The sequence below is a fragment of the Eretmochelys imbricata genome, chromosome 3 (assembly GCF_965152235.1).
Source record: "Eretmochelys imbricata isolate rEreImb1 chromosome 3, rEreImb1.hap1, whole genome shotgun sequence".
NCBI classification, from domain to species: Eukaryota; Metazoa; Chordata; order Testudines; family Cheloniidae; genus Eretmochelys; species Eretmochelys imbricata.
In genome coordinates this window covers 101,170,325-101,191,442 of record NC_135574.1, presented here as the reverse complement: position 1 = coordinate 101,191,442, position 21,118 = coordinate 101,170,325, and the positions used below count along the sequence as shown (strand labels likewise).

The 21,118-nt window shown below is 44.6% G+C and overlaps 1 protein-coding gene across 2 annotated transcripts in view; it reads left to right on the top strand.

Moving 5' to 3' along the window:
• STX7 (syntaxin 7) overlaps window positions 1-21,118 on the top strand; it is a 43,477-nt gene that overhangs the window by 12,823 nt on the left and 9,536 nt on the right. For both annotated transcript variants that reach the window (XM_077813055.1, XM_077813056.1), the window contains 4 exons: window positions 15,264-15,333; window positions 18,353-18,443; window positions 19,709-19,846; window positions 20,754-20,806. In XM_077813055.1, coding sequence (XP_077669181.1) covers window positions 15,264-15,333; window positions 18,353-18,443; window positions 19,709-19,846; window positions 20,754-20,806 — 352 coding nt within the window. The remainder of the gene's footprint in view (window positions 1-15,263; window positions 15,334-18,352; window positions 18,444-19,708; window positions 19,847-20,753; window positions 20,807-21,118) is intronic.

Sequence of the window (21,118 nt, the reverse complement as noted above, 5' to 3'; positions counted from 1 at the left end):
ATAGAAAAATGCTGTAATTCGGCTGCAACTAGATGGACACTTATTAAATATGCCCTGATTGAAAAAACAAACTTGTGTGTATGTCCGTGCGTGCGCGCACAAAAGGGGAAAAGCTTTTAAAAATGTTCTGTGTAGCATCCCTTCCTCATTGTGCTGCCCTTGCCCCTGTTCCACATTTTTGTTAATTTAAGTTGCAAGCTCTTTTTGGCCATTCTTCTTACATGTCTGTAAAGCACCTAGCATTTTGGACATTAAATATATTGTTGTTTTTTACAAGTATACTATTTCATTTTATTTTAAAATATTGTGTTTAAACTTTTAAGTGATGCTTTCTTCTGTGTGACCACTACATTCCATTAGTTTCCTTTAATAAAATATTAACACTAATACCATATGGCCAGACTGTGGCCTAATTTGCATGGTGGTAAACTCACAGAAAGGACAGCAGCCTCTGTTGGGAAGTGGCTATTTCCACCCTTGTGGGAGAGGGCAGGACAAGGTAGAATAGGAGTGGAGCTGCCATCACCCAACTGAAAAAGCTCTGGTTAGTGTAGCGACGTTGATGTGCTGGGAGAAGTAAACTCTACCATGTAGAGGATTTGCACAGGGTACCCCAGCACAGCTGCAGCACTGCAGGTATGCCGCTCTGGCACTTCACTGTAGACACTACAGCAAAGGGAAGGGTCCTCACGTCACTGTAGTCAATCCATCTCCCCAAGAGGCAACAGCTAGGTCGATGGAAGAATTCTTCCATCAACCTAATGCTGGCTACACTGAGGGTTAGGTTAGCTACATCTCTGTGTGGATTTTTCACACCATTGAGAGACGCAACTATGCCAATGTAATTTTTCAGTGTAGATCAGGCTTAAGTCTTCATTCAGCCTCCTGGTTTGATTTAGGAGCAGGGCAATAACATACTGCCCAAAGCTTGTAGGTGCAGGGCAAAGCCCTGTGTAGCACTACAAAATAGAAAATATCTGTGCTGCAGCTCAGTTGGAGTTGGTGTGGAAGCTGTAACTTTAACTTCTTGATTCTTGTGAGTGTAACAGTGTTTTTTTCCATTTAAAAAGACTGTGTCATGCTTCTGACCCATAGCAGATTATGAATCATATGGTTCTTATTGACTTGTCTTTGCAACTAAATTTGTTCAGTACTCACAAGGTGACTGATACAGTATTTGACCTTGTTGCATACATTACGAAAGGAAATGTAGCTGGGGGAGCATATGCATTTTGGATACTGTAAATTGATTAAAATAATCAGGCATAATCCTCACCTGGGTAAAAAGAAAAAACGAGACTGTCAATTCCTGATGTCTCACAAGCATTACTGAATTTTTCCCATAAGGAGGAGTTCTCCTACCCCACTCACTTACTGTTGATTTTGAGGCAATACAACCATCAGTACAGATTACATGCACATGAAGGTAAATTTTAGCATGTTAAATTTTTCTGTCCTGTGAAGTCAGGTCTGTCAGATATTTTTATTATATTCCATGTGTGCTGAGAGTAAGCTTTTTTGCTAAGTGTTTTAAAATATGAATCAGGACTATATTTGCTACATGACAACAATTTTATACAACTGTGTTTAAAATTAGAGTTAGAGGAAAAGCCCAGCTTTTCTGTGACAGATTATTTACATACTGTTCTTAAAGTGTGGTTCTGCTCTGAAAAGTGTCTGTGTGAAAATGGCACCTCTATATGTAACGGATGTTTTTCTTGTGTGAATTCAAAGTCTTATCTGTTCACATTAGTGGCAAAAGTGTACCTCTTCTGCTTTTTATTCCTGTTTCTTTTTAACAGTGTTTGGCTTTGTGGTAGTGATCTGAGAATGCTATTCCATCATGTGCATCACAAACACAAATGCCAGTGCATTTGTGGAAATCTTATTCACAAAAGGCATAATTTCATAGGTGTAAATGAGATCCTAATTTGACCTACATAACTCCTGATTGGTGCCTGAAAGAAGAAGAAATCCTGGTGTGACTTTTCAGCCCTTCATGTTTAGCCTTACTCTCAAGTCAGAAAAAAGCATCTGTTACTTGTAAACTGAGACCTTTGGGTTTGGAAATTTGTTGAGGTGATATACATGGTGCCACAATACTGTCTGTGAATAGTAAGGGGACCAATGAGAGCAGACAATCATTGCTAATTTTATGGATTGAGCAAATGTAAATGGAGTAACCTAAACAGGAAAATTCTGCAGGGTAGCTTGTCCTAGTAGCATTAAAGGAGGAGGAAGGTAGCCATGCCTATCCTGGGTCCTCACAGTCCTCCCACCACTGCCAAAGGCTCAAATCCAGAGCCTCTCTAAGAGAAACGGACCCATTTAAACCAAAGCTCCTGAGAGCCCACCTTATTCCAGGGCCTTTATTTGCTCAAAAAAACTGGTTACACTACTACTCAGAGAACACCACCAAGTCTCAGAAGTGCCTGGGAATCTCTGCAGATCAGCCCTGTCCGCCTTTGATGAGGGAGAGCTGATTCTAATTCATAGGCAAGTGCTGAGCATTACCCTTGGACCCTACCATAAGCATCACATAACTAGGCTTGGCAAAACTGGATTTTGATTTATTTTTATTTATTTATTTATAATTTTGATGGATATCATTGTCTATTTTTAGGCTTTTTTCACTTTTTTTTTTATTTCAAGTTTCAGGAAATTGAGGTGGTCAGACAATTATTTAGTGCTTGTAGATGACAAGATTCAAAAAGTTAGCTTTATAATTCTTAAAACACCAATTGTCAACATCACGTGTCAAAATATATAAAGTAAATATCTTTAAATCTAACTAACTCTGTTCTTAAGTATAACTTTTCAGCCTAGCTGTAAACTTTCATTATTGATGGAAATATGTTTTTGTGAGTTTGTGCATGTATGGTGAAATGGAGTTTACTGACATTTCATGATAAAAATAGTTAATCCTTCCAAGCCCTAAAGAAGAGGTGGGATGGGGTTGTGGTGGAGGAGTCTATGTCCCAGTTGCCAAGACCTACTGCCCAAAGTTGTGATCCTTTGGAAAAACCACCATGGCCTGCTCCTGAATACTTATACAGAGGTGTAAAGTCGGTGTGTCTTTAGGTAACTCCATTTGCAACATTTCAGACCAGCAAAGCCAAGTGAGATTGAGCGGAACCATATGGTTCACTGTCAAAAAAAACATGATCCCACAGCAAGGCAAAACAAGAGTTCAGAGTCCTGATGAGCTAAGGGTGTCATGTACTGGTACTGGTGAAGCAAATCTACAACAGAACAGGAAGTAGGATGAGATTTGGGGGCATTCTGTAACAAAGCTGAAAAGCAGCCAGTTTCTGTCCTGCAAACTCTTTTTGTATGTACAGCCTGCTGGGGGCATCAGGCCTTACCTTACAAAAGTTCCTGGCTGTGAGGGTCAATGCATCTTTACAAAGTCTCACCTGAGAAGATAAAATCTTCTTGGTAGCTGCAGTTCTTCTATTACTGACTTTTTTTTTCTGCCGACTGTCAACTTTTTTATGGTGGCCCAGAACGAGTCCAGGTCAGAAACTAGACTCAAGTAACGTTAAATCATTGTTACTTATCTTTGTTGACAGCCTTAAGAGGTGTGCGATATGGTGGCCCCTTCCTGGGTTGCCGTGCTGCAGCAGGCCATGGCGCTAGCAGTGCATGTGCCTTAGTTTCCCCTTTTGTTCTGGAGTCCCTAATAACTCCATGCTAGCTTTCCAAGTATAAATAACTCTTTTTTTCAGGGTTAATTTGTTACAAAAGTCCCACAACCATCATCTAGAATTCCGCAGTACATTCATTCAAATTCTGACAGTCCAGTACACACCAGTACAGCTCGGACGTGTCTCTCTGCAGTCTGGCACTCCAGTACAACTCCAGTATCTCTTGTCCCAGACCCTTTAGCTGGCATGCTTTTCTTCCCCATTTTCTTCCCAGAAATGGTTCCAGCTCCTACCTGGAAGCATCAGTGGGCTCACCCCTTCATTGTTCCTCAGCTTCTGCTCTCCAGCTCAAGAGGCAGTAGGCGTCTGCCTCTGCTGCTCTCAGCCTTTGGCTCTCTGGCCTAGAGAGGTCTGTAGGTGACCCCCAACCTCCCCTCCACCAGCCTGCCTTCTACTTTCACCAGCCTGATCTTGCTCCACTGCTTACCAGGGAACTCTTTCCGCCCCCTCTGTCATGGGCATCACTTACTTGAAGCTCTACTCTTCAAACTCTGTCATTCTCTCTCCAGACTATGTGTTCTGATCTCTCCTGTGTAACTCCCAGAGGCAGCCCCATCCTCCACATTACACCAAACTAGGGTGAAGCTGGACTGGAACAGGAGAGCTGGGCCCAATTCCATTTAAGGGGCCCACATCCCTCTTACCAGGGATATTTAGAAATATTATCTTACCTCAGTCACAGACCTTAAACTTACAGGTCTACTGCATTGGCATACTGACTGAGAGATTGTGCCATCCCTTACTTTGGTTGGCTGTTATGAAGTCTATGCAACTGTTGCCTTATTTCATCGTCACTTATCGTGTGTGGGTATAACTGTTTTGTATACTACATAATAAAAGTACTAAATACTAATGGTAAATTAAAGATATTAATGTGCAGAAAGTCCTGGATTTGGGGGAATTAATAAAATTATTAATGCAATTTGCTTTCAAGTCTTCTTAATTGTTGAAAAGCTTAATTACATAAATGTAAATCCTTAGATATAATAAAATTAATATTTCTAACTATCCTGCTGGTTACACTGGGACATAGCTTTCTTTTATTTAAAGCTTCTAGTATACTGAATTAAGAAATAATTTAAAAGGTCGTGAGTAAGGTACAAATTTTTTTTTCCTAAAAAAAGAAGCTAAGGTCCATCTGCTCCCAGGAAATAGACCATCTTAAAGTTCCATTGGGAATTGTTTTGTTTGTCTTTATCTTGAGTAGTTTAACAAATTTAAACTAGTTCTTGTTTTAAAACCAGTTCAGTCTTTTTTTAAGATGTCAGTGTGTGGGTAGTTACCTTCCCACTCCCCTAATGAAAATAAGTTTATTTTATTTCATCACACTTTTTCTGTATGTGCCAAACCCACTATAAACCACTGCAGCTTGACAAACCTGTTAAGATTTTAAAAAGTCTGGGGGCAGTTGCCTCACTAACTGTGGGTTAAATCCCTGCTTAACTTGTATCTGAAGATTTCTTGATTTAAATATATGGTGTATAGTCAACCTCGTTAGTGCTAAAAGGAAAATTTTACACAGCTTATACCCCAGGCATTGCCATTACAACTCAAGGAAGCATTTGGCCTCTTTGTATTGCATGGACTCTTGTGGGCTTTCCTGGTACGCTGACTTTCTCATCTTACACAAAAAATATGAGCTCTTGGCTTATACATAGGCATATTGTATCGAAAGGGATGCTGCCAAGATAGTAGGCCTACAATTAGATGTACCCATTCTTTGTTTTTTCCTGCATATATATTTGGGGGTTGGATGCTTTTCCATGCCCACCCTGCTCTCATATAATGTTGCTGGATTGGCAGCTCTGGCTACTGAAGTGTTCTTTTCATAAAGCGTACATAATGAAGACAGTAGTAGTAAAAACTTTCCCCGACTGCTTACTAAAGAGCTGTAATTCATTTAGTTCTTGGGTTTTTTCCTTGGGTTCATTTTTTTAATGAAGTTTTTCACACTGCATTAACACCTTTCTGCTTTACTGTGTCAAAACATGGTTCTTGGGAGAGAGGTTTTTGTTTGTTGGGCCTAAACATGTCCACTCCACACTTACCTTTCAATAGAGTAGAATCATAGAATATCAGGGTTGGAAGGGACCCCTGAAGGTCATCTAGTCCAACCCCCTGCTCGAAGCAGGACCAATTCCCAGCTAAATCATCCCAGCCAGGGCTTTGTCAAGCCTGACCTTAAAAACTTCCAAGGAAGGAGATTCCACCACCTCCCTAGGCAACGCATTCCAGTGTTTCACCACCCTCTTAGTGAAAAAGTTTTTCCTAATATCCAATCTAAACCTCCCCCACTGCAACTTGAGGCCATTACTCCTCGTTCTGTCATCTGCTACCATTGAGAACAGTCTAGAGCCATCCTCTTTGGAACCCCCTTTCAGGTAGTTGAAAGCAGCTATCAAATCCCCCCTCATTCTTCTCTTCTGCAGGCTAAACAATCCCAGCTCCCTCAGCCTCTCCAATATAAGTATTGTTTGTGGTGTCAATATCTGCCCACTGGAAACTAGACTGAAATTTAACTTGCTTCCCAAAGGCTTCTAAAAAGATTTCAATCTTGTGATATCAGGCTAAATGATCACAGTGGTACCTTCTGGCTGTATTTATGAAAACCGGACTGAACACTACAAGAAGAACTTCTAACCTATACCAATCTCTTGACCCATCCAGGGTTCATGTGTATTGTAACTTACAAAAATCCTGCTAGCTAAGGATAGAGCTAGAACAAATTTAACTCTCTAACTTAGTGTAACACTATTGACCAGTTGCCTGGTAGGGTTTTTAAACATCCCCTGAATTGTACAGTCGTGATAAGTATCAGAACTGCGATAATGGACTAGATGGAATTTTTTTTTTAAAATTGTGTGGTCTGTTTTTTTTGTTTTTTGAGTGCTCTTAACTGTGAGCAACAAACCATTTTGACCCTAGATGGGGGGTGTCTGGAATTTTTACATACAGCCCTTGTTTTATAGGGACTAAGTTTTCCCTCCCCGGCCCCCTAATGTTCTCTATCCCCCTTCCAATCACCAAAATATTCAGGAGGAAGCTTTAAAACTATGGTACAATATATATATCTTTGAAAGTCATGCCTGTGGCATTTGGAACTAAATACAGTGAAAGTGCCGACTTTGTTCAGAGTAACTTACATATGATGGCCTCTGCTTAAACCTTCATTCACTTTTAATCTTCTATTGCAGTTACAAGAAAAGGAGTACTTGTGGCACCTTAGACTAACAAATTCATTTGAGCATAACCTTTCGTGAGCTACAGCTCACTTCATCAGATGGTACTCCTTTTCTTTTGGCGGATATAGACTAACACAGCTGCTACTCTGAAACCTGTCATATTGCAGTTAGAAAATTCATCCTCCAGATGGCAGTAAGGTACTCCAAACTTGTAAACTTTCAAACATCTGTGAAATAGATGTAGGTATAGTAGTGTGCTTAAAAGCTAATATGTCCAAAATACATGCAGAAGTGTTTCACTCTGGAGACGAAATTATCAGTAAATGTATGAGCACCTTGGTTCTTATGTCCAAGATATCTTTCTTTAGGTAGAATATCAGAAATTGTTTTGCTTTGAGAGTTTAGTACTCAGTAAAACCTTATAAATAGTCTATAACAGCCAATCAATCAACATCTTGATTAATTTCACAGGGTCACTTGCAAGAGTTACCAATTTAAATGATATTTTACATTTAAAGTAATTACTTAATACTTAGGTGTATTAGGACCCTCCCACCCCACCCCCAAAAAAGACTTCAGAAATAACTATTGTGGTTAACTACCAATAAAGAGGATTTCTAGTACAGTATATTTCAGCTTAGTAGTTCATTATTCAACTCTTGAGTTAACATTCATTTTCAATAAACCTTTTCTGTCTGTTTTAGGACACCATGTTCTCAAGGGGATATTTAATGTGACTTGAGCCCCAAAGCTGTCTCTCTCAAACTTGCCAGCAGGTGGCATTTGTTAACAAATTATGCTGTTGGTTCAGGATTTTTTCTCTTAGAACTTTCTCTACATCTGTTCTGTTTAACTTGATTTAAAACCATTAAGTTCTTTTTTTAGATCAGTAGTTTATGTACTTAAATTTTTGTGTAGTTTAAATTCACTTTCAAACTTCTCAAAAGCTTATTTGTGTGTTTAGAAAGTTTGATTTTTTTAAAGAAAACTTTGCACAATCAGTTTTTCCCAAAACATTTAAGAATTTTCTTTCTACCATCATAATATAGAAAGTAATCAGTCACTTTAACAATACTGAATATTGGAATGTATATATTCAAAACTAAACATATAAAATGCAATATAATGATTCACTAATTGAGGACTCTTAAGTGAGGATCCCTTATTGAAACATTTTAAAAAGCATTAGCAGTTGAATGATTTTTTTAAAATATTTTTGTGATTGGATAAACACCTTGCTATAATGTTTAGTTTAGTTTACATAATGCCTGGTAGACTGAGTGTATAATGCCCTGAATCTTTATTTTTCCAGTTCTTAATCACTAATAAAAGAAACATAAAAAAGGCATCTTTCTTAAACTCACTTTAGCTAAATTTTGCAATTTTTCTTTAGTTCCTCAAAACACACTAAATTATGTATCATGTAGGAAGAGGTCTGGATTTGATGACTTCATCATATTTTCTGCTGCCTAGATGGCTGCCCCGGACTGCACGGGAATAAATATGTTTTGGGGAGACAAGTAACTGACTGAGGGTATGCAAGTATAGATTCTCCCCATTAAATATTCTCCCTGTCTTGGCCTTCTGAAAATGTGCCACTGGAATCAGACTAGTGATCACGTTGCAAATATTATTGTAACATTTCATCCCTCCTCTTCTCTCCCCCTCCCCCCGGACACATTAACTTAAAAGGGAAGTTTAGGTGCCTCTTCATTTTGCTAAATCAGAGCTGAGATACATTTTATGTAACAAGCTTAAAACTTGGCATGGGGCTTTGAGTTCTTCTTCGAGTGATTGCTCATATTCCGCAATAGGGGTGTATGTGTGTGTGTTCGCCCTGTGCACCGGTGCTGGAAGTTTTTCCCCTAGCAGTAGCTGCAGGGGGAAGCGCGACCCCTGGAGCGGCACCTGCCTGGCACGATATAAGGGGGGCTGCGCTCTCCCCACCCTCAGTTCCTCCTTGCCACCAGTGAAGGTGCATCGGAACTGCTCTGCTCCAGCTTTGCTGCAGCTCGTCCCCAGAACTCTTTGTTTGTTCAGTAGTAACCTGTAGTCAGTTAGCTTATTCAGTTTTTAGTTTTAGTTGAGTTTAGTCATTGAGCCCAGGCTGGGGCATGCCCTGCGCCCCAGGCTTTAAGTCGTGCAGCTCTTGTAGGCGTTCTGTGCCAAGGAGCAACCCACATGCGGATTGTCTGCGCTGCTTGGGAGAAACCCATATCAGCAGAAAGTGCAAGATCTGCAAGTCTTTCAAGCCCCAGACTAAAAAAGAAAGGGACGTTAGGCTCTGGGCCATCCTGAAGGAGTTGGTGCTGGCCCCGACTCCTGCATACCGGCACCGGGGCATCGATACGCAGAGACCCTCTGGTACCATCATCTAGTCAGCACTGGTCCCCGTCTATGGGGCACACCAAGAGGACCGGAAAGATTCCCTCTTCACAACGGCACTGAGGGAAGACTGGGACAGAGGCTAGGCCCATGTCAGGTAGTCCTCGATCCCCATCAGGCCCTAGGCCTCTGACTCACATTGAGCGGAGTAGCCCAGCCCCTTCGGAGCAGGCCTCTCCAGATGTCCAGATGCCATCTACGCCTGAAGCTCTCCAGGCAGCCAGGGATGTCATGTCCGTGCCAGTTCCCGGAGCTCCGCCGATGTCTGCCCCACACTCCAGAGGCAAGCCACCGCTGGGATCACCACAGTCGCCACTAGTCTGGTACCGGCCTCAGTTGAGGGAATGTTCCCGACACCACTCACCACCCAGCGACCGTTCAGGGCTCAGTCAATGTGGATCGCCCTCGACGCGGGCCGGACTGTCTGGATAGGTGCCATCCAACTGGGACTCCCGGCACCGCTCATCTTCGTGTAACGAATATTGACAGGACCATGGTGGATGTCGCCAATGGTCCTCGTCTTGCTGGAGATACCTCAGTCAGTCGCGGCACAATCATCGACACCATTCCCGCTAGGACTCCTGTTCCAAGTCTCCTCCATGGCATCGTAGCCCCGGGTGTTGATCGCTGACGCGGGTCTGCCCATCAAGGACATTCATGGAGCAGCTAGTCGTGTCGGTGCCACTCCTCCGCGTTGAGATCGCAGTCCTGTGGCCAACATATATTCCGGCACTGCCGATATTCCCGGTCCAGAGGCGGCAGCAGATCATATGCCAGCCCGGCCTCCCCTCACAGCCTCCAGTCTAAGGGCCAAGCTAGCCAGCCCGAACAGCTGGCTCTGCCAGTGCCTCAGCAAGCACAATGGCACCAAGCATCATGGCCAGCCCAGTGGTACCAGTGGGCACCATGCCCTCCAGCGCATCCCCCATCGGGGCTCTCTCGGTGGCTGGGGCCTTGGAAGCACCAGCGGCATCTATCTTTAGACCACCAGAAAAAAGGTTGGTGGGACCTGTGTCCTCTGTACCGTGCCTGGAGTCCAACCAGGTGGTGAATCCTGCGGTGCTGGATGACACCCAAAGCACCGCACTGGCCTCGCCCCGTCCGGAGGAGCTGATTGCGGCCCCACCCCCCTCCATCCCTCAGGAGGACTACTGGGCCCACCAAGATGTCCTAAAAAGGGTGGCAGCGAGCCTCCGCCTCCAGGCTGAGAAGACGGAAGAGCCCTCAAACTCCCTGTTCAATGTGCTGTCCCCTTCAGCACTGGGCTGGGTGGCCTTGCCACTCCATGAAGGGGTGGCAAGAATTTTGATGCCCTGTGGCAAACTCCAGCCTCGTTGGCTCCCATCTCTAAAAAGGCAGCACGCAAGTACTTTGTACCCACGAAGGGACACGAATATCTGTATATTCATGCACCCCTCTTTGGTAGTCAAGTCAGTCAACCACAGGGAGCAGCAGGGCAACCAGCCCCGACCCCCAAGGACAAAGACTCTCGGAGGCTGGATGCTTTGGGGAGAAAAGTTTATTCGTTGTCAAGCTTTCAGCTACGAGTAGCAAACCATCAGGCTCTCCTGGGTCACTACAAGTTTAACCTCTGGGAATCCCTCCCCAAGTTTGAGGACTGACTCTGGGAACATAAGGAGTTTAACGTGCTCGTGGGGGAAGGGGCGGTGGCCGCAAGGGCATCCCTGCAGGCTTCTTCCGATGCAATGGACACAGCCGCACGGTCCATGGCCTCAGCGGGGTCCATGAGCCGGGCGTCATGGCTTCTGCTCTATGGGCTCTCCAGCGAAGCGCAATAGTCAATACAGGATCTCTTTCGACGGGAAGGCTGTTTGCTGAGGAAACAGACACAAGGCTGCATGGCATGAAAGACTCCCGCACGACCCTCCAGACCTTGGGCCTCTATGTCCCTCTTCTGGCAAAACCCAAGTTCAAGCTGCAGCAGGCTCCCACCCAGGCCGCCCTCCCGAAGTATGAGGCCACCCACAAAAAGCAGCAGGACTATAGAAAGCGCCCGCAACAGCAATCCCAGCCTGCCCCCGAGCCTGGGTCTTCTAAGGTGAAGCAGGCAGGCAAAAGGCATTTTTGACAGGACACTCGGGGTACCCCGCCAGTTCTCAGCAGGGACCTACCCCCAATAAAACTCCTCCAATCAGTTGGGTGGGTGGGTGGGTGTGTGTGTGTGTGCGCGCGCGTGCTTTCCTTCCGGAATCGTCGCGGACTGAAGGGTCCTCAATACCATCTCCCGAGGTTACCCTTCAGTTTACCTCCTCCCTGCCCTCCCGCCCCTGTCCCTCCTGGGGAACCCCTCTCACAAGGCTCTGCTCAAGCAGGAGGTGGGCCGGCTCCTGGACCTAGGAGCTATCGAGGTGGTGCCCAAGGAGTTCCTGGGCAAGTGGTATTACTCCTGGCATTTCCTTATCCCGAAGGCCAAAGAGGGGCTCAGGTCCATCATGGGCCTGTGAGGCCTGAACCACTACATGGTGAAACTCAAGTTCTGCATGGTTTCCCTGGCCTCCACTCTCCCCTCCCTGGATCCCGGGGACTGGTACACTGCCCTCAATCTACCGTACGTGTACTTCCACATCCACATATTAGAGAGGCACAAACGCTTCCTTCGTTTCGTGGTGGGACAGAGTCACTACCAATTCACAGTCCTACCGTTTGGTCTGTCCACTGCCTCCAGGGTCTTTACAAAGTGTAATGCGGTGGTAGCGGCCTACCTCAGATGCCAGGGGGTCCAAATATTCCCATATCTGGACGACTGGCTAGCCAAAGACACCTCCCGGTCGCAGGTGAGGGATCATGTGGTGCTCCTCCTTTCCCCATGTACTGCTCTGGGCCCGCTGATAAACAACGCTAAATCCACGTTCGTCCCAGTCCAACACATAGAGTTTATCGGGATGCTACTGGATGCAATGTTGGCCAGGGCCTCTCTCCCACCAGACAGGTTCGAGACCCTGAAAGGGCTTATCGACTCGGTCGCAAGGTCCCGGTGATGACAGCCAGGGCTTACCTGCAACTGCTGGGTCACATGTCTGCGGGCACATATGTGGTCCGTCACGCCAGACTCAGAATGAGGCCCCTCCAGCTCTGGCTGGCCTCGCAGTTCTCCCAGGCCATGGACAGAATGGGCAAAGTCCTCACAGTGCCAAATGCAGTGATCACCTCCCTGCGGTGGTGGTCTGCCCCAAACAACATGCTCCAAGGGATCCCGTTCAGGGACAGGGCCCCGTCATCAGAGCTGGTGTCCAACGTGTCGGACCTGGGTTGGGGGGCCCATGTGGGGAACTTTCAGACCCAAGGCCTGTGGTATCTACAAGACCTACCCCTTCATATAAACATCAAGGAACTCGGGGTGGTGCGACTGGCGTGTATGGCCTTCCGCTCGCACCTGGAGATCAAGGTAGTCCGTGTCCTCACAGACAACAGGGCCACCATGTTCTATATCAACAGACAAGGTCGGGCCCGATCCTCTGCCACGAAGCCCTCAATCTGTGGGACTTCTGTGTCGCCCACAATATCTATCTAAAAGCCTTCTACCTGCCGGGCGCCCAGAATGTGAGGGCGGATCACTTGCACAGGGATTTTTCCTCTCCGCACGAGTGGTCTCTTCACCCAGAAGTGGCTCACCAACTCTTCCGAAGGTGGGGTACTCCCCAGGTGGACCTATTTGCAAGTTGGCAGAACCAACGATGCCCCCTGTTCTGCTCCTGGGGGGCCTACGGAGGGGCGCTATCTCCAATGCCTTTACCCTGTCCTGGTCAGGGCAGCTCCTCTGTGCCTTTCCCCCATTGTCTCTGATCAGCAGGGCCCTGGAGAAAATAAAGATGGACAAGGCCAGGGTCCTCCTCATGGCCCCAGTGTGGCCCAGGCAGCACTGGTACGGGACCCTCTCAGGGCTGGTGGTAGCTCCACCATGGCAGTTGCCGCTCTGCCTGGACCGGCGCTCTCAGGACCAGGGCCGCCGCCTCCATCGCAACCCAGCAACACTTCACCTCACCGTGTGGCTGCTAGGTGGCAAGGAAAGGACGTGCTCAGAACAGGTTCAGCGTGTCCTCCTCGAAAGTAGACTGCCCTCCACTCGCCGCTCCTATGTGGTGAAGTGGTCTTAGTTTTCAAGGTGGGTGGCGGGCCAGGGCGTTTCCCCAACGTCCGCCCCAATCCAGCTTATCCTTGATTACCTTCTCCACCTGAGGGCTCAGGGACTGGCGCCCTCGTCAGTCAGGGTACACTTGGTGGCCATATCAGCCTTTCATCCCCCGGTGCAAGGGCACACGGTGTTTTCCCATGCTATGACTGGCCAGTTCCTTAAGGGTTTGGACCGCATCTACCCATATTCCAACCCCCTGGTTCCACAGTGGGACCTAAACCTGGTGCTGGCTCATCTCACAGGGGCCCTCTTTGAACCACTGGCCACATGCCTAGTCTCACCTCTTGTGGAAGGTGGCCTTCCTGGTAGCTATCATGTCAGCCAGGCAGCTCTCGGAGCTCAGGGCGCTAATCTCCGAACTGCCATCAGCGGTTTTTCATAAGGACAAGCTCCTGCTCCACCCACACCCCACATTCCTCCAGATGGTGGTCTCCACCTACTACATGGGTCAGGACACTTTTCTGCCAGTCCTCTGCCCCAAGCCTCACACGACTAGTGAGGAACGCCATCTCCACATGCTTGACGTGAGGTGAGCTCTGGCTTTCCACCTCGAGCGGACCAAGCCATTCAGAAAGTCTTGACAACTGTTCGTTGCCTCGGCTGAGTGTGCGAAGGGTCAGTCTGTTTCCACTCAGTGGCTTTCTAAGTGGATCACTTCATGCATCTGTTCCTGTTATGAGCTGGCGGGGGTTCACCTGCCACCCGTTGTGAGGGCACACTCGACTCGGGCACAGGCCTCGTCAGCTGCCTTCATGGCCCACATCCCCATCCAGGACACTTGTAGGGCCGCCACGTGGTCTTCGGTTCACCTCGCACTATGCAATAGTCTCCCAGGCCAGAGATGACACCGACTTCGGCAGGGCTGTCCTCTGTCTTGGGAACTTGTGAACTCCTACCCACCTCCAACAGATATAGCTTGGAATCACCTATTGTGGAATACACATGAGCAATCACTCGAAGAAAAAAAGGTAATTGTCTTTTCCGTAACTGGTGTTCTTCGAGATGTGGTGTTCATGTCTATTCCACATCCCACCGTCATTCCCCTCTGTTGGAGTTGTCTGGCAAGAAGGAACTGAAGGTGGGGGGAGTGCAGTCCTCCTTATACCATGCCAGGCAGGCGCTGCTCCAGGGGTCACGGGGTGGGCAGAGGCACTCCCCCCTACGGGTACTGCTAGGGGAAAAAATTCCAGCACCGGTGCATGTGGCGAGCACACATACCTATTGTGGAATAGACCTGAGCAACACATCTCGAAGAACACCAGTTACGGAAAAGGTAACTGTCTTTTTCTCATTGTATCCCATAAGAAAATGACTCTTTAAAGCATTTGAACCAAATGTATAAATCAAACTTCAAATGTAACCCTCAATATTAATTTTGTATTAGTACTACTTTTAAGCTTAGGCATGTTTTGTGAGCTGCTGTTTCACTAACATACTAGTTATGAATATTTATACACATGTCAATATTTTGTCAGGCTTTCAGATGTTTGTCTGATCTAGCGCACACACAGGATGAATAAACCAGTACACAGTTTGTATTGCTTCTTAAAATAACTGTAGATAAATTTGAGTTAAGGAGTCTGTCTTAAACTAACTTCATCCTTGCATCACCACTTGCTGCTTAGATATTTCAGCATGTTGTGTTCCTTGGTAATATAGTCTAGGATTTAATTTAGGCTTATTAAAATCACATTTTGTTTGGCCCATCACAGGTGTACATACGCTTGTTGACAAAAACGTGTATGGTTTTAGAGTTGTCAAGCAAAAATGCATAAAACTAAAGTGGGAAATATATCTAATTGGATCATTAAAATCTCTCTTCCTCTTCACCAACAGCTGCAGAAATACAAAGAATACTGCATCAACTTGGAACACCACAAGACACGCCTGAATTGCGGCAACAGCTGTAAGTACTCTACATGAAGATCTCTCATTTCACTGTATTGTAAGTACTGCCTCAGTAGGTGACAGTGATTTTAGCAAAGTGCCCAGCCTTGTTGGGAGTGGGATGGTGGAAGTAGAACAGATGTATTAAAGTTTAAACATGAAAAAATTAATCTGAGGTATTTTTGTAACCTATAGGATCTTGCCATGCTAACCTACCTAACTGGCGGTTCTCAGTACTTCTGCTGAACATATGCGTGTTTAAATGTAAACACAGACAAACTGACAGCACTGGAAGGTACTGATTTGGCTCTAGGGATTTAAAAACCTCCAGAACGTTCTTTTTGTAGAGCACGCAATGTGGCATAGTCTGGAGAGGGGGATGCTTTTGTGGGGTACTGCAAGAAGGCAAAGTGAAACTGTTAAACAATGCTAACCACAGTATCTAGTGAAATTACAAGGTGAACATATGCCGAAAATACTAGAAAAAGCAGAAGTGAAATAAGGCCAGTTGTCAGAAGTTACACTGCAGTTCAGCCCTCTGAATGTGGGCTTTCATTCATGTCCCATTGAAGGAGACTACTAGCCACTCTGTTTCTCAATACAGAGGCTCATTCGACTTGGACCAAACTCTACTACTTTTACTCTTTAATCCTAACACACACATGCACAGGCTGCATGTGCAAACTCCTTGAGTGAGAAAGTTGGCAGACTTCTCTGTGGCTGTTAATATAGCATGGTAGCCACTGAATGGCAGGAGGGAAGTGTACATTAGACCAGGCCTGTTACATTCATTCTGGGCAGGACTCTAATTACTCTGAGCTAGGAGTACAAAATTGGTGACATACAACCCTGGATCCACAATGGATTTCTTACTGATGACGGTGATTGGAAGTAAACTCTAACACTTATACAGTAACTAATCTTTGAGTTTAGTAAAGTTCCTGTTGCACTTGGGCATCATTCAGCATGGAGCGGGGAATGGGGGGCGGGAGGGGATGCTGCTGGGCATTCTAGTGCTGCTTCCTGGTTTTTTAGCCATTTGCACATATGATTGCAGTGATTATATATTGAAAATTAAGGACATAATTGCATACCTACATTAGTTGAAAATCTGATCTTGGCTAGTATGGTTTGATCAGATTATGCCAGTAGTCCCCAAACTCTTTACCTTGCGTGCCCCCCTCTCCTCCGGTATGTGCCCCGCGAGCCAGGGCCGGGAGCAGGGACACATCTCTGGGAGGGAGGGGAAGTTAGGTGGCGGAGGCTGGGGCCCCAGCTGGAGGCGGGGCTGTGAGAGCTAGCCTGGGCCCCAGCTCTGCCCCTTCCCCTGAACATTCGTCCACACTCCTCCGTGGGATGTCCCACACTTTGGGGACCTCTGACTTATGTAATGTTTTCTTTGGATTGAGGGTAAACTGGCTACAACTACATCTACAAAACCAAAGTTATTCTGGTACAGTATGGGGGAAAATTGAACGTATACCAGAGGAGTGATGCTCGGCTCCCTGAAACTGGGGAAGCCATGCGCCTTTTGTTGTACAGATTTGCAATCTGGGAATACTTTTATGTCCCTGGCTGCTTCTAAATGTCCAGGAAAATAATGATGATGATATGGCAGATGTTTAAAATATCTGTTCTTTGGGATGGGTCTGGCATGCTTCATGTTTTTCTGTTTGAGTCATTCTGCAGAATCTAAGCTTTTTTTAAAAAAAAAAAAAAAAAAATTGAGACTGTGAAGATCACTTTCCAGTCACTTTTGAATGGTTGACTTAAGCAGTGCTGTTTGCCTCAGTCTCCAGATAGACAGCGCCTCTGTCACAATTTCAGTCTATGCTGCCGTTTTACAGCGCTGCAACTTCCTTGCTCAGGAGTGTGGAAAAAACCCATCCCTGAGCGATGCAAGTTTCAGCGCTGTAATGTGGCAGGACAGACCGTGCACCAGCGCTGGGGGCCACTCCTCTCACGGGGGTGGTTTTTTTTACAGTGCTGGGAGAGCTGTCTCCCAGCACTGGTGCCACAACTACACAGCCAGCACTTCAACATTGCCAGTGAAGACATACCCTGAGAGGTGGGAACTCCTGGCCTCTGTTACCTCATTGAAATGTTTTGTCTCTAAAGCTTAATGAGGACACTTTTTGGTGTGTGTTTTTTTTATTGAAACAAACAAACAAAAATTAACCCTTTCATTGCTGATCATTTTGCAGATGAAATGGGGGAGGTGATTGAAGTTAAACCCCTGGGGTGAGGAAGGGAAGGAAATAGAAAGGGAAAGTAAGGAGCATCACAGGGATGGAAAAGGCAGTGAAGGAAAGGAGGATGAGGAAGGCAGAGTAACAAAGGGCATAAATAGCTGTGCTCCTAACGGTGAGTATCTTTCTCCACTAAAAGATACTGAACAAATAATACAAGTTTAGTTACCACATAAAACACATCCTCCCCTTATATTGGTACAAATCTCCGATTGACATCAGGAAGAAATTTGCTATAGATTGAGTGGGTGGCATGATCCTAAATTTACACCTGAGCCAAAGACCACAATTTAAAAAATGAAAATTTGACTGCTAAGTTTCCTTTTTAGATAAATCAAGTTTTCCGGATCTTCTCTTTTTTTAGAGTGTGTCTGAAGTCTGCTATATGTATACTTCATTGTTCAGGGGCCACCGCAAAACCATCTTGATACATTTCATTGAGGTTGCAACTTACTTTTTATTTTTCTACAAATAATTTTGCTTATGGATATTTCCCAAAATTGCTCTGGTATTTGTAACTTTTTCTGTACAATAGCCAGTGGCCCTCTTGTGGCCGATTCCACTGCTAGATCATTAATTTAACATCATTTCTTTCAGGGTCTGTGTCTCATCCAACACCCGTTTAAGTGATCAGTTCACAGATAGTATAGTGACTAATAGAAATGTCAATAAATAAATCTTTAGTAAGGCACTTGGTAACTTTCTTCTAAAATTACTGCTCCTGAGCATCAGTGAAATTGTTCCAGCAAAATAATCCAGTGGCTGTAATATAGACTGTGTTTGGTTTAGGCAGCAGAAGCAGCAGCATGCAAACCAGCTTGCCAAAGAAACTGACAAGAACATTAAAGAGTTTGGGTCTCTGCCTGCAACAAGCGAACAGGTATAAAAATGAAGAACATGGATCATTTGAACATAATGTTGGCTGATGTAAAGTATCTGAATGGCTTTAGTTATGTAATGAGAGCAATAATATGAATACTAGATGTTGACAACAGCCAAGTGAGGTCTGTGTTTAAAATGAATGTTCAGTGCTATGCAGAAGTCACGTAATAGGCCTCAACTGCAGTAAAATGCACAACAGCTTTCTCTAAGCAATTGCTCCTACCGTGTATCAGAACTAAAGCACTCTGACAAGAATTGCTACCACACAGGGTAATTACTATTGCTGCTGATGGTGTGTTGTTGTGACCTGTAGGATTAAGAGATTTAAAATGAGTGAATATGGTCAACAGATGATAATTATTTAATCACTTCTCTCATTCATGTTTGCTGCTTAAACTTTGCACATGGTACATAAATACCTCTGGACCCCCCCCCCCCCAAAAAAATAAAAAAAATTGAAGTGCCTCTTTTGCTTGTCCCTGGAGTCTGAAAGTTTGTGGTAAGAAACTCAACCATGTTGTTTGACCAGACTGTTCCCTCCCACCCTTGCTCCTTGACTCCAAGATGGAAAAGTGGAGGTGATTGACTAAGGGCAAGTTGTAGCTCTTTGCAAATTCAAAGGGAGGGTCAATCTCGAGGAAATTCTCTCATGCCCTCCCAGTGTCCACTCTCAATGGGAGTAGATATTGGAAATTGATATTTTTGTGACACATGATTACAAGGTCATTTCTCCTCTCAGGTACAGTTCAGGGCATACATTCAGCGCTTCTGTCTTATAAATAAATCAGTGAGTTTCCCCTCCTCCCACTGATGCTCTGGGCTGTTTTTACACAGTTTAAATTTTACAATATCAAAATATTCAGCAATTGTACAGTGCACCTACTTAATAGTTAATAAATAAGACAGAAGTTCTCACTAGTGGTTTACTGAAAGCTGTCTGATTGTGAGATGCTGGATCCTCCTTAATTCCAGCTGTTAAATACCAATAAGACAGTTGAAAATACATTGCATTCCTAATACTACTTTTTCACAACTGCTGTAATAGTGTTAGGGTTGTTATGTGAACCCAAATGGGAGGTAGTCTATACAGTCTCAAATGGGAGGGAACATGCCCATGATACCCTCTATTTAAAGTGTGAGGCCCATACTAACAGGAAGAAGGCGGCGGGGGGGGACCCTTGAAATAACTTATTTGTAAAGCCTTGAACAAGAGCCAGCTTGTTTTATGTTGTTGTAAAAATCTGTCTGTCTTTCCTCCAATAGCGTCAAAGAAAAATACAGAAAGATCGTCTTGTGGGGGAGTTCAGTACTGCACTAGCCAACTTCCAGAGGGTCCAAAGGCAAGCTGCTGAGAAAGAAAAAGATCTTGTAGCCAGAGTAAGAGCCAGCTCTAGAGTATCTGTAAGTATCCAGAAATATATTATTATACTCAAACGTTATTTACATAAAACCTGCCTCTTTCTTAGCTTGAGAGCAGCATTCTTACAGGAATTGTCAGTATTGCAGGAGATGTAGAATGTGCACACAATGCCTGCATAGTTGTGTGCTGGGTTTTTTTACTTTGCCTCTGAACACAAGATATTAAATTTAAAACTTGCATTTCAGTTTAATGGTTTGATTACAGGAAAAATAGCTTCATAATAATTCCTGATTTAAAAGATTTACTTTGTCCTTGTGCCTACGTATATGGTTTTACAAAGGTGTTCATAGGTGCTCCGCATAGTGCATATTCCCTGATCTTGCTGTGGGAATCATATAGGTAGATCTTTGTATGTCTGTAGTGTCCCCTAAAGCAATAGGGATTCTTTTTGGACATAAGGATCCATCTGCTAGACCCCTTTGCAGGATTGAGGCTGTAATGGGCTATGGAGCAGGAAACATTGAGTAAAGTAGTAGCTTTCGTTTAGACTGTCTTTACTTAGATCTGTCTTTAAATTGAACTTTAGTTAATTGTAGAAAACTAAACTTTTGACATTTGGGAATGCAAAATCATGCTCTGATTTTTTTTTAATTTTATTTTTATTTATTTATTTACTTTTTTTAATATAGGCTCAATCCTGACCTTTGACTCCATGAATACAACAGCAGTGTGTATTGGCATAAAATATATTGCAGGCTGCTACCAAGCTCCGTTTTCTCTCTCACGCACACACACACCAGCCCCACGCTGAGAACATAAGTGGCATTTTGTTTTAGAGCTAACCGAAGTTAAAGCCCCTTTAATCTTGTTTCATTATGGGAATGTCGACAAACACTTCACTATGTGCCCATCACTTAAATAAAATGGTAATGTTTGCTTTTCCTACAGGCTGGTCCTTCAGAAGATGGTTACAAAGAAGGAACACTTGTCCCTTGGGACAGGTAGGATGACTGTGCATAAACCTTATAACTTGTCTTGTAAATTGATTGGTTAATTCCAATAATGGGGACTTACTTGAGATGCACTGTGTACTGTAGTCCCCAGTTTTAAGAGACTTGTGTGGTGAAACAACATTAAGATCACTTATCCAGTGCATTTAAATAACGTATTTGTTAAGGCACGCTATGTGTTTCTTTTGTTGTTGTTTTTTTGTACCCCTCTAAAAGCTAATGATCACAAGCTGCTAGTATTCTACAGAAGTTGAAATTAGAACTGAAAATATCAGTTTCAATAATATCTTCTTTATTCTTTTT